This window comes from Etheostoma spectabile, chromosome 20 (genome assembly GCF_008692095.1).
Source record: "Etheostoma spectabile isolate EspeVRDwgs_2016 chromosome 20, UIUC_Espe_1.0, whole genome shotgun sequence".
Classification (NCBI taxonomy): Eukaryota; Metazoa; Chordata; class Actinopteri; order Perciformes; family Percidae; genus Etheostoma; species Etheostoma spectabile.
In genome coordinates this window covers 12,375,454-12,386,858 of record NC_045752.1, presented here as the reverse complement: position 1 = coordinate 12,386,858, position 11,405 = coordinate 12,375,454, and the positions used below count along the sequence as shown (strand labels likewise).

Below are 11,405 nucleotides of genomic sequence, written 5' to 3'. Positions count from 1 at the left end.
CCATGCTCTTTTCCATGCTCTTTTCCATGCTGTTCTCCCCCCTGTAAACAGTGATAAGAACAATGAATGATACATTTTCTTAAAACACAGAGAGATAAATGGCTGAATGGTTTTAATTAAAAAACAAAAACTCTTACCTTTCCACACTTTCCTTCCTGTAAAAGAAAATAGGAAATTAACACAAGTGCTACAAAGTCAGTGAATCAGCCAGTGGGACATTCCAGTATAAGGCACACATTAGGAAGATGAAAGATGTCTTACTCCGGCTTCGTCACATCCTTTCACCTCGGGCCCCTTGACGCTCTCGTCCTAGGAGAGGAAAAAAAGCTTTTTAAGTACACATGTTTTCATGCTGTTAATTACAGACCTAAAACACTGTAAGGAAACAAACTCACCTTTTGGCTGCCTGTGATTGAAAGACAAAAAACAAAGTCAAAATTGCAAATTAAAAGAAGTTAGACATGTATTAATAGCAGTTGCAAGTGAGCAGTTGGATAAAAACATTTTGAATGCGGTCTTTGTTGAGTTTAAGCCAATGCTGCCTTTCAAAAAACTAGTTGATGATCTTGTTGCACCTTCGAATGAATTCATTCTCATCAACACATAATTGGAAATGGTATTTTTCTTTTGTTTAAATTGTCTGTGACAATGAATGAAATGCTTTCACTCATTTGTGTGAAGTATTTCAATTCCTGGGAACCAAAATTCTGCCGCACCCACACCTTTTGACGAAAAGTTTTACTTTTAATAACTTTTCATTTTTAAGGTGATGAGATGGCACACACCAAATTTGAAGTCCGTCAAATGAGTTTGTATGTAGGAGTTAAAGTATAGCACTTTGACTTAAGGCCTACTTCCTGTTGCCACTAGGGGCTGCTGTGACTTTGAGCCAATCCCGGCCTGTAGATGTCAGGGTTGACCCCTATGAACCCTGAAAAGGTTTTGAGCACAATGTACACTCAAGTCACACCCACTTCCTGTGTCGCCACGGTCAGGCCCCATGACCAAATTTTTTTTAATAACCTTTTATCTTTAAGGCCTCTAGGTAGTTTGTTAAACTAAGACACCTCGAATTGGGCAAAAACCTCGAATTGGGCAAAAACACACACATATATATATATATATATATATATATATATATATATATATATATATATGCACTCTTTTGTGTGTAGAAACAAACATGTCAGCAAATCTGAAAAATCTAACGCGTAAGCTACTTTGATAAAGAGTTAATACTGAAAATACAGAGTTGTTTTTCTCATTTTTACAATCATTTTTACGTGCTTCTATACAGAAGTGCCAGGTATGTGCACAAACATAATATGCCTATCTATATTTCTCTCCACAGAAAACTTTCTTAAAAGAAGGAAAAATGTATCAAAGAGACTTACCTTCACTCATATTGTCTTGTCTTGTTGATAAGTGCAGTAGAAAGTTTTGTCCTGAATAGAAATAAAATGAAGGAAAATCAGTGAGTTACCTAGCAGTCATTATGGATAAGCAAGATTCTGCTATTTCATTACATACCTGGTGTAGAAACCCTATCGATCTGTGTCTGATGTGTGTGTGTTCAGTGTATTTATGCGGAGGTGTATGAGGTGACGGATGTGGGTGTGTTAGTGCTGTGTTCTGAAATGTGATAATTACAGAACAGGTTAGACTTGGGTTCGGCCCTTGAAAATAACTGAGAGTCTAGTTCCACCTCAAAATTTAGACATTTTCACAGACACCTTAGAGCAGGGGCGTAGCCTTAGAGAAACAGAACTGGCCCAACATTGACATTACAGGCCAGCCTTTTTTTTTTACTCTGACTCCTCAAACCTGTTCCCCATTTTGCACAACTAAAGTGCCAATAATCATGAATGTAAACTAAGTTATAATAAACAAATCCTTGCAAAAACACAACTTTTTAATTCAATTAAGTTAAATTTTCCAATCTTAACTAAGATCATGAGCATACGGATGCTAAACATACTGGCTCGTTTTTTTATTATTAAATCCTGTAATCAGCAAAAGCTCCATACATTGAGAGCTACCAATTCTAGGTATTAGTCTCACATGTATGACATCATTTGTTATTGACGCATTTATTTAATTATGCCTTATGCAAACAGGTTCTGGAGGATGCGGTAGGCCTATCTTGCAGGATATAGAGTGGCAGCATTATTGCGGCACAAACACAAATGTTGAATTTCAACAAAACACTTGCATTACAAAACCAAATCATCCCTGAGTAGGTAGTGGTGGAAGTATTGAGATTGTTTACATGAGTGAAATAAGCAATAAATTGAAAAAAATGAGATCACAAAGTATATCAGCAAAAGTTCAAGTTTCCGTGGCTGTTAGACTGGCCCCTGTGAGAGTGTCATTATTAAATCATTCTAGCTGATGCATTATAATGGGAGGGGCGGCTGTGGCTCAGGGGTAGAGTGGTCGCCTGTCAATCAGGAGTTGCTCCCGATGCTCTGCATTGGAGTGTATATGTGTGTGACTGGTTATCTGATGAGCAGGTGACATCTTGTCTGGCAGCCTCAGCCACATTGTGTGAATAGTTCCTGTGCTCTGTAAAAGCGCTTTGAGTAGTCTATGAGACTGGAAAAGCGCCATTTACGTTATGTTTGTAACATCCTTATGGTTGGCTAGTTGTGTTGGAGTTGACTTTTTGTACTGTTGGGAAGTGCACCTATAATCATGCATTATCTTTTATAAGCTGATCATATTTTACATTGTTCATGTACATATTGTTTATTTAAAGAAAAAATGTTAAAAAAGTACATTATTTGCCTCTACAATGTAGTTCATTACAAGTAAAGTAGCACAGAATAAAACACTCAAGGACAAGCATCTCAAAATTGCACTTATATTGAACATGTGGGAGGAGAAAACCTCACCAGTCATAAATTCAAAAGCAGTCACACCCATGATTGCCTGTAGAAATGTTTTTGTTTGTATTCACCAGTTCAAATGGCAACAGTAATAAGATCGGCATTGTCTGTTTGGGTTTTTACAACAGGTATACAGATAACAGCTCTAGGACACACACTGGAGGGCAGGCCAACTTGTCTGTCCAGGTGAGTTTTGCAGTTCTGAAGTTGACACCCAAATCATTAAAACCTGAAATGATCTTTTGTTTTCAAAGCCGCAGACGTGTCCAAACATTTTCTATTCTCATATTTTCATCTAGCTCTGTCTCATGTCATAGCTAAAAGAAAATAGGCACATCTGAACATGCTCCAACTGGAATGTTTGTAGTGCATACCTTACTTACACGCAAATAACCTCACCTGTAAAACATTGTGACAGTTATATTGTGTGGAGCATCTGTTTTAAAGCTGTGGCATCTCTCATAATGTAGATAATTGCACCTTTGGGACTGTTGATAATCATTTGTCAATAAGTCAGGTGATGAAAAAACAACAACAGAAAAACGTGGAAACCAGACACGAGTAAATAAAGCTTGAATGAGTCTTTTGATCATTACTATTTACTCCACTGCTGCAAGCAAAACAAGCAAATTCTGATCAGTTTTAGTGATCCAAATCTTTTATTCTACCATCTAACATATGTTCTGTTTATTATTCTAATGCATCTCCCGTTGTTTTGAATTAAAAGAATAAATATGAAATATTTATTTTATAATATTATAATCACTGGCTGGTGGTGGTATCTTATTTAGCAAAAACACATGAGAGTGCTATCAATCTTCTCATCTAAATCTAGACAGTAATGCAGATAAGCAAACTCCCCAACATATCAAACCATTCCCTAAAAGTCTACAAATTTGGGAATAAAGCAAAAAGCACCTTAAGGCCCCTATTATGTGATTTATTACTGTGCTTTATTGTGTTTCCAAAACCTGATGGGCCGATTGTCATGATATTTTCTGAGCACACTCCCCAAAAGGCATTATAATCAAACAGGAAGTTATCATTACACTTTTGCACATTCTTCCTCCCAAACCCTTTTGGGAATTGTCTGTCTTCTTGCACTACCCTCAGAACAATTTGCCACACTTTATAAAATCTCCCCCTGGTTTAGTTTGGACTTTTAAATGGACTGTTTTTTGGAAAGATTCACAAAAAGCCCAGTATAATATTCCAATAAATTCAATAAGGAAACCTTAGGAAGTGTCTGGTAGTTTATGATGGCTTTGGATCTTTTTTCTATTGTTGTTTATAACATCCCTATAATATTTTAAAATATTCCTATATGTTTCTGTCATTGAGCATTGAGTATCAGTATATTTCCTGTTGTAGCCACATACCAGTGAGTTAATGCTACGTTTCATCATGTTGTTTCAGTATGATATTGGTTATTTAGGAGTTGATTGATTTGTATTGTAGCTATAAACAGACTTTAATTGCATTTTATTTCACCAACTCAATCTGTTTGTCCTATGCAGAGGTTCTGCATATTTGTTTGCCACATGAAGTTGTCACAACAAACCCACATCATCATATTCCTCTGCAAAACAGTGCCCTGCATAGATATCCGTTAGCTATGCGTCTTTACCACCCTCAAATTATAGAGACGAGTTCATATGCATCCTTTTGGATAAATGTGTTGAAGTTAGAGTCTGCCACTAATTTTGTTTCATATGAATAAACGAACCAGTCTTGCCTTTTTCTGGATTAGTTTATTAAAGATTATGTATTTAATTCTTTACAATCATTATTACAGAATGTTGATTCAAGGAGTTCTTCATCATTTAGCGGGACCATGACCATGACCTCCTTTCTTTTCTTCTGGTTTAGCCGGTGCACCTTTTCCATGATCTTTTCCATGATCTTTTCCATGGTCTTTTCCCTGTTCTCCCGCCTGTAAACAATGATAAAAACAATGATTGATACCTTGTCTAAAAACACAGAGAGATAAATCACTAGACAAGGCAAGGCAGCTTTATTTGTATAGCACATTTCAGCAGCAGGGCAATTCAAAGTGCTTTACACAAAAACAGTAAAAAAAAAAAAGTTCAAAAATAAAAACAGATAAAACACAAGAATAAAAGTTACAGTGCAGTATAAAAAATTACACATTAAAGAAATGAACAACCATTTAAAGAAAGGCAACATCAAATAGAAAGGGCCTCAGCCTTGATTTAAAAGAACAGAGTAACAGCGGATCTGCAGTTTTCATATCTGGAACAAACATAGTTTTAATTCAAAACAGTTGTAAAACTCTTACCTTTCCACACCCCTTTCCTTTTGCATCCTGTAAAAGAAAATTTGGAAATTAATTACATTAATTAAGTGCTACAAAGTCAGTGAATCAGCCAGTGCGACAATCCAGGATAAGGCACACATTAGGAAGATGGAAAATATCTTACTCCGGCTGCGTCAGATCCTTTCACCTCGGGCCCCTTCGCGCCCTGGGAGCGGGAAACAGGTTTTTAAGTACACATTTTTATGCTGTTAGTCACAAACCTAAAACACTATAGGGAAGCAAACAAACTTACCTTTTTGTCACCTGTGATGGAAAAATAAAAACAAAATAAATTAGAGTGCAAATTACACATTAACTAAGCACAGACAACTCTTCAAAAGCATTCTTAAAACCTTTAACAATTACTCAAAGAGACTTACTCATTTTGGCTTGTCTTGGTGATGAGTGCAGTAAAAAGTATTTTGCTAGGAAAAAAATGAAAGGCAGGAGAATCAGTAAGTGACCTAGCAGTCATTACGAATAAGCAAAAATGCTGCTGTTCCGTTACATACCTGGAGCAGAAATCCAAATTATCCGTGTTTATCTGTGTGTTCTGTCTGTATTTATAAGGGGTTGAGATGACAAATGTGGGTGTGTTAGAGCTGCGCGAAAGTCTCATGTTCTGAAATGGGGTTGTTTGATAGTAGCAGTCAAGATTTGGGTTTGGCCTGGAAAATAACTGACTGTGTTTGTGACTGACAGCTACACGTCAAAACATGAAATGTAGGCTCTTCACAGACACCGGGGCGTACCCAGAGAGACAAAACTGGCGCAGACCAGACATTACAGGCCAGATCTAGTTCTACTCTGAATTATCAAACTTGTTCTCCTTCATGCACAACTGTCTTTTGTTTGCTAAATAGTGTATGTTGTAGGGGAAACATAACATGCTGCCTGGATTACATTTTATGTAAATTTAATATATTAACATTTGGTGTATTTTGCTGATTATTCATTGTGGACATACCAAATATTTAACATACGTCCCAATTGTCACTAAATAGTAAGCTTAATTCATTGAAATGGCAACTGCCAGTTACTGCAGGTGTTTCTGGACTTCTATTCCTCAGAGGCAGGGTCACATTTTATTGCACGTCACATGCACATGCTGACATACTGCTCGTTTAAAGCTGGGTTGGGCAGTTTATTTTTGGCGTTTTTGGGCAAAACTTCCTTATTAATCTTTCAACATATTGCAATTAAGGTGGTCTGAGAGAAAACTAGACTTCTGGATCTCCTCCATGGTTCTGTTTTCAGGTTTGAGAAAATCTAGCCCATGAATGGAGACTTTGGCCATTCACAGGTCATTTCAGAATGAAAGTTTGTTCCCATTGGCTTTTCGACAAATGCAGATTCGTTCGGTAAAAGTAACTGCAGCTAAAGGCTTAAGTCTGCAGCTAATTCAAGGCTAAACTATTAAAGAGGATACTTTATTGGGATCAATCTACATACAGTGCATATAGTTCATGTTTCTGTTGCAAGCTAGAGCCTCAAATTACAGTATGTCATCTCACAGGTCTTTACATAGAAAATAACAGGACCGTAATTACTATAGAATTTTGCCACTTTATGATGGCATTGGGATGAAATGAATGACTACTAATTGTACAGGTTACTTTAAATACCTTATAGGGGTAATGCCTGGGCTCATCTGATGGAAGGGGCTGGGCAGAGATGGAAGAGGGAGTGCTGCAGGAAGAGATCTCACTTTAATTTAAATCTTACTGTTGTTTTGCTTCCTACCTTCTGTAGCTTTAAGGAATAATTTGTATGTGAAGAAATGAGCACTCAAGTGCCAAGTTATAGCAAACAAGTCCTTGCAGGAAAAAACACATAAAGTTGAATATGTTCTGACTAAGATCATTAGCATACAGATGCTAAACATACTGGCTTGTTTATATTAAATCTTGCATTCAGCAAAAGCTGCATACACTGTAAGCTACCATTTTTAGGTTATTAGTCTCACATATTACAAGCACAGTATAAGCGCATGCTTATTGACACATTTATGTAATTATGCCTCATGCAAACAGGTTCTGGAGGGTGCGACAGGCCTATCTTGCAGGATATAGAGTGGCAGCATTATTGCGGCACAAAAACAAATGTTGAATCTCAACAAAACACTTGCATTACAAAACCAAATTCTCGCTGATTGAGCAGTAGTGGAAGTATTGAGATCGTTGTAATTAAGTAAAATAAGCAATTCCTAACTATAAAAATACTTTTTATAAATTACAAGTAGAATTCCTGCATTTGTATTTTTATAGTTTTACCTTAGGTCACAAGTATATCAGAAAAAGTTCAAGTGTGCATTGGCTGTCAGACGGGCCCTTGTCTGAGCAACAAATTATTAGATTATTCTTACTGATGCATAAGTACAGTATGTTTGTAACATTTTAATGTTTTGTTAGTTGAGTTGGAGTTGACTTTAACTACTTTTTATACTGTTGGAAAGTTCACCTACAATCATGCATCATATTACATGAAAAATCTTGTTTTCCAAAGAAATATGTACTAAAAAGTACACTATTTGTTTCTAAAATTTAGTTGAGTAGAAGTAAAATAGCATGGAATAAAGTACAAGTATTTTAAAATTGTACAGTATTGCTTGCGGGAAGAAGAAACTCAACCAATCATAAATACAAAAGCACTAACGCCCATGACTGTTGTAACCCTTACACTGGCATTCATAAAAAATTAGATATGCACGTCACATGAGGTGATCCAGAAGTAGGTCACTAGAGGACAGGTAAATGTGTCAATCCAGGTGAATTTTGCAGTTTTGCAGTTGACACCCAAATCATTTGATCTGAAGTATTTTCTTTTCTAGCTCTTTCTCATGTAAAAACTGAAGTTTGGCATGAATAGGCACATTATTGTGGCTCAGGTATATGAAAGGCTGATCTCATTTTCATCTGAACATGCTCAAACTTGAAGGTTTGTAGCGAATACCTTGCTTATATGCAAATAACCTCACCTGTAAAACATTGTGAAATCGTATTATTTGGAGCATCTGTTTTAAAGCTGCAGCATCTCTCACAATGTACCATATGCACCTATATGGCTTTTGATAATCATTTGTCTATAAATCAAGTGATGAAAAATAAACAGAAAAACGTGGGAAGCGGACCAGACGTTTGGAAACCAAAATAAAGCCTGAATGGGTCTGCTGATCATTACTATTCACTCCACTGCCAGTGCTGCTAGCAAAACAAGCAATTCTTTCTAGTCAAGACAATTATGATCAACTTCCAATGATCCAGATTTTAATTCTACCATAAAAATATGTTCTGTTTATATGATAATGCAACATGGCTAATCACAGTTTACAGTGAGCAGGAGCCCCTGGTAATGAGAAATCTCACAGATTATTGATAAGTGAAGTAAAGAAAAAACATGGGGAAAAACTCATGGACCGTATAACAAGATATATACAGTCATTGGAAAAACCTTTTTCAGATTAGATAAAACAATTACGTTATTTTACAATGCAAATGCAGTTTGGTCATAGTATATTATGTTATATTATATGAGGTCGTTTTTGCTCATTTCGTTTTTGTTCATTCCATTTAAATTTTCAAGCATTTGTTCAATTGCATATTCTTTTTATTGCATAATTGTTTCATTTATTATAATTAATGTCCAGTAGATTTGAAAAGAATAAATGTGGAATATGTATTATATAATATTATGATTTTTTTACATATTAGATGGGCCTCTCCCTCTCCGTGTTGCAGGCATGGCTGTATTAAGAGAACGGTTGCAGGTTGCCAGTTGACTTGGCTCCATCTACTGGACCGGACGTGAAACTGCAGCCTGCTGCTTCTACTGTTAGCCTGATAGAGAATGGAATAGAATGCCTTTATTGTCATTAGACACAATGGCAGTACCTGTGCAATGAGATTGAAGAAGACGGTAAACCTAGATGATGTGGAGGTCAGGGCAGTATTACTTTGATGTCTCAATTATCTATCCAGAGAAAAAAAGTAACTCAACAATTTACGATTTTGCTAATATACCAAAGTTGCTGTGTCTTCCCTCCGTTATTTAGCCGCTGTGTTGTCCTCAAAGCTAAGCAATCATTAGCATCAATAATGCTAGGTGTGAATGAGTGTCTGTCATGGTTTAACCCCCGATATAGACTGGCAGTGGCAACCTACTTGTATGGAAATGTAAACTGTTGTGTTGTTGTAAAAGAAATAGTAGAATTAACTACATAACCTGACAATGGCATGTGTTGTGTTATGGGGCAAAATTAATTTGTGTGAAGGTTAACATTATTTTTAGCCATGCTAGCAGCAAATCTTTGGTCAGTAGGTAGGGCCACTACTTTGGACCGGACTGAAATTCCTCAACAAAAACTTTAAATATGCATGACATTTTAAAAATTTACATTTTTTCACAGGCATTCATGGTTCCTTGACGATGTACCTTAATGACTTTGTTGGCCCCTGACTTTTGATCTAGCGCCTTCATCAGGTCAAAATTAACGTTGTCCATTAGGCTATTTTAATTTATGACCAAATACCAGAAACACGCATCGGCCTCAGCTGTGTGTAGTGCTAATATTCAAATGTTAGCATGCTAACATTCTAAACTGATATTGTCTCCGTTGGCTACGTTTGGTCAGTGTTTTCTTTATTTCATTACAATTTCGGGTCTGTAAGTCACAGTGAAAACCGGGGACATTTCCGGGGACAGGTCACCAAAACCGGGGACTGTCCCCGGAAACCGGGGACGTCTGTTCACCCTACATTAATAATAAAGACAAGTCTTGAGTAATTGTATTTGAAAAGAGCACAAGTCACATAGAACTGATGTAACAGCTGTTATATATTTTAACGGTTATTTTCACTTTTGAGGGTCTTTTAAATGCTGTCTCAGCTAGTGGTTAGCCGAATTAGCTGTTAGCTAAACTGAAGTTAACCTTCCGGTGGAGGCTAACGGCAGACCGCTACTGTGGAACAGACTTTCTTTAACGGTCTCGTGCAGTGTTGTAAATCCTCGTACATCAGGATTATTACCTGCGCATGCGCAGGACGGATCGTGCAGGCAGAACAGATCGTGTACTGACAGAGATAGAGAACATGATAAACATTTTACCTGCTTGATTAACAACAGATTTTAGCATCACCACTGCGTCATGTCTGCATGGTAGCGTTAGCATTTAGCTCAAAGTAAAGTCTCACTGAGCCGCTAGCATGCTTGTTCTTATAGTCCTGTTAATTCATTTAAATATTTAATGAAACTTAAATGATAACTTAAAATTAAACTAACAGTATATTATTTAACTTGACATTCATAGGTTCGGGTAGCAGTAGCTTAGTCCATAGGGAGTTGGGTTGGGAACCGGAGGGTCGCTGGCTCAAGGACCAAAAGTACGGAGTGTGGATTGGTGGCTGGAGGGATGCTACTTCACCTTCTACTTGAGCAACGCACCGTACCCCCCCCAAACTGCTCAAGGTGCTGGTCCAGCACTGGCAGCCCACTCACTATGACGTGCGTGAGTCGGACCTGAGCATGTCTGTATTTCAAGCCTGTGTGTGTAGTGGTTACTAACAAAACAGAGTGTACATTGTAATTTCCCCACTGGGAAACATTTTTAATTATATTAACTTCATCTCCTCTCCAAACACAAGGTTGGAACTTAAGTACTTAGTTCACCATTTAGGGCAATCATTTCCAGGTATTACAACATCAAACACAACCTTTTTTTAAAAGAAATTTCTCACATTAATTCTTAAATAGCTCAAATTCTTGCAGGCTAGAATGTTGTGTAAAGAGCTTTTGCTCGTTAGCATGATTGATCCATGTAAAATGTAAACTATGTGGACTTTGCTAAAAATGTAGCTTAGACTGGTAACTTTCAAAGATGTGTTTGTTTCCATAATGCAGAGCACTGACTGAGTCTCAAGAGACTGACTTCACTGCTGCTCATTCTCTCCTTGTGACATTTGTCTGCCAGTCTGCCTGTTTGTTGCATGTCATTAGCTCTCAGACTTGGCAAAGGCAGCTTGCCATGCATGAGGAATTGTGGGAAATTTGGCAGGCATCTCCCCCCCTTCCCCCCACCACACACACACACACACACACACACACGTACACGTACACGCACACGCACACGCACACGCACACGCACACGCACACTCTTTTGGAAAGTTCTTTAGTACTCTAAACATGTAGTCTGGAGCTCGCTGGAG

At 37.3% G+C, this 11,405-nt stretch overlaps 3 protein-coding genes across 4 annotated transcripts in view; 1 reads left to right on the top strand and 2 right to left on the bottom strand.

The window, feature by feature from the left end:
• Window positions 1–1,745, bottom strand: si:dkey-248g15.3 (annexin B11; the record flags this gene model as incomplete). Its single annotated transcript, XM_032501297.1, is given in 6 exon segments — window positions 1–41; window positions 138–155; window positions 256–309; window positions 396–406; window positions 1,395–1,445; window positions 1,531–1,745. Coding segments are annotated over 5 exon segments (134 nt in total), but the record flags the coding sequence as incomplete, so codon positions are not given.
• A 2,874-nt stretch (window positions 1,746–4,619) lies between these two features.
• LOC116670671 (protein qua-1) overlaps window positions 4,620–11,405 on the bottom strand; it is a 7,577-nt gene continuing 791 nt past the window's right edge. Inside the window, exons 2-5 of the mRNA XM_032501296.1 lie at window positions 5,459–5,535; window positions 5,330–5,371; window positions 5,188–5,214; window positions 4,620–4,821 (exon numbers count right to left, since the gene is read on the bottom strand). Coding sequence (XP_032357187.1) covers window positions 4,708–4,821; window positions 5,188–5,214; window positions 5,330–5,371; window positions 5,459–5,518 — 243 coding nt within the window. The 5' untranslated portion in view covers window positions 5,519–5,535 and the 3' untranslated portion in view covers window positions 4,620–4,707. The remainder of the gene's footprint in view (window positions 4,822–5,187; window positions 5,215–5,329; window positions 5,372–5,458; window positions 5,536–11,405) is intronic.
• Window positions 9,002–11,405, top strand: part of ccdc9b (coiled-coil domain containing 9B) — a 20,297-nt gene continuing 17,893 nt past the window's right edge. Inside the window, exon 1 of one of the 2 annotated variants that reach the window (XM_032501288.1) lies at window positions 9,002–9,141. In XM_032501288.1, coding sequence (XP_032357179.1) covers window positions 9,103–9,141 — 39 coding nt within the window. In that variant the 5' untranslated portion in view covers window positions 9,002–9,102. The remainder of the gene's footprint in view (window positions 9,142–11,405) is intronic. The other variant, XM_032501292.1, reaches the window with a different exon arrangement.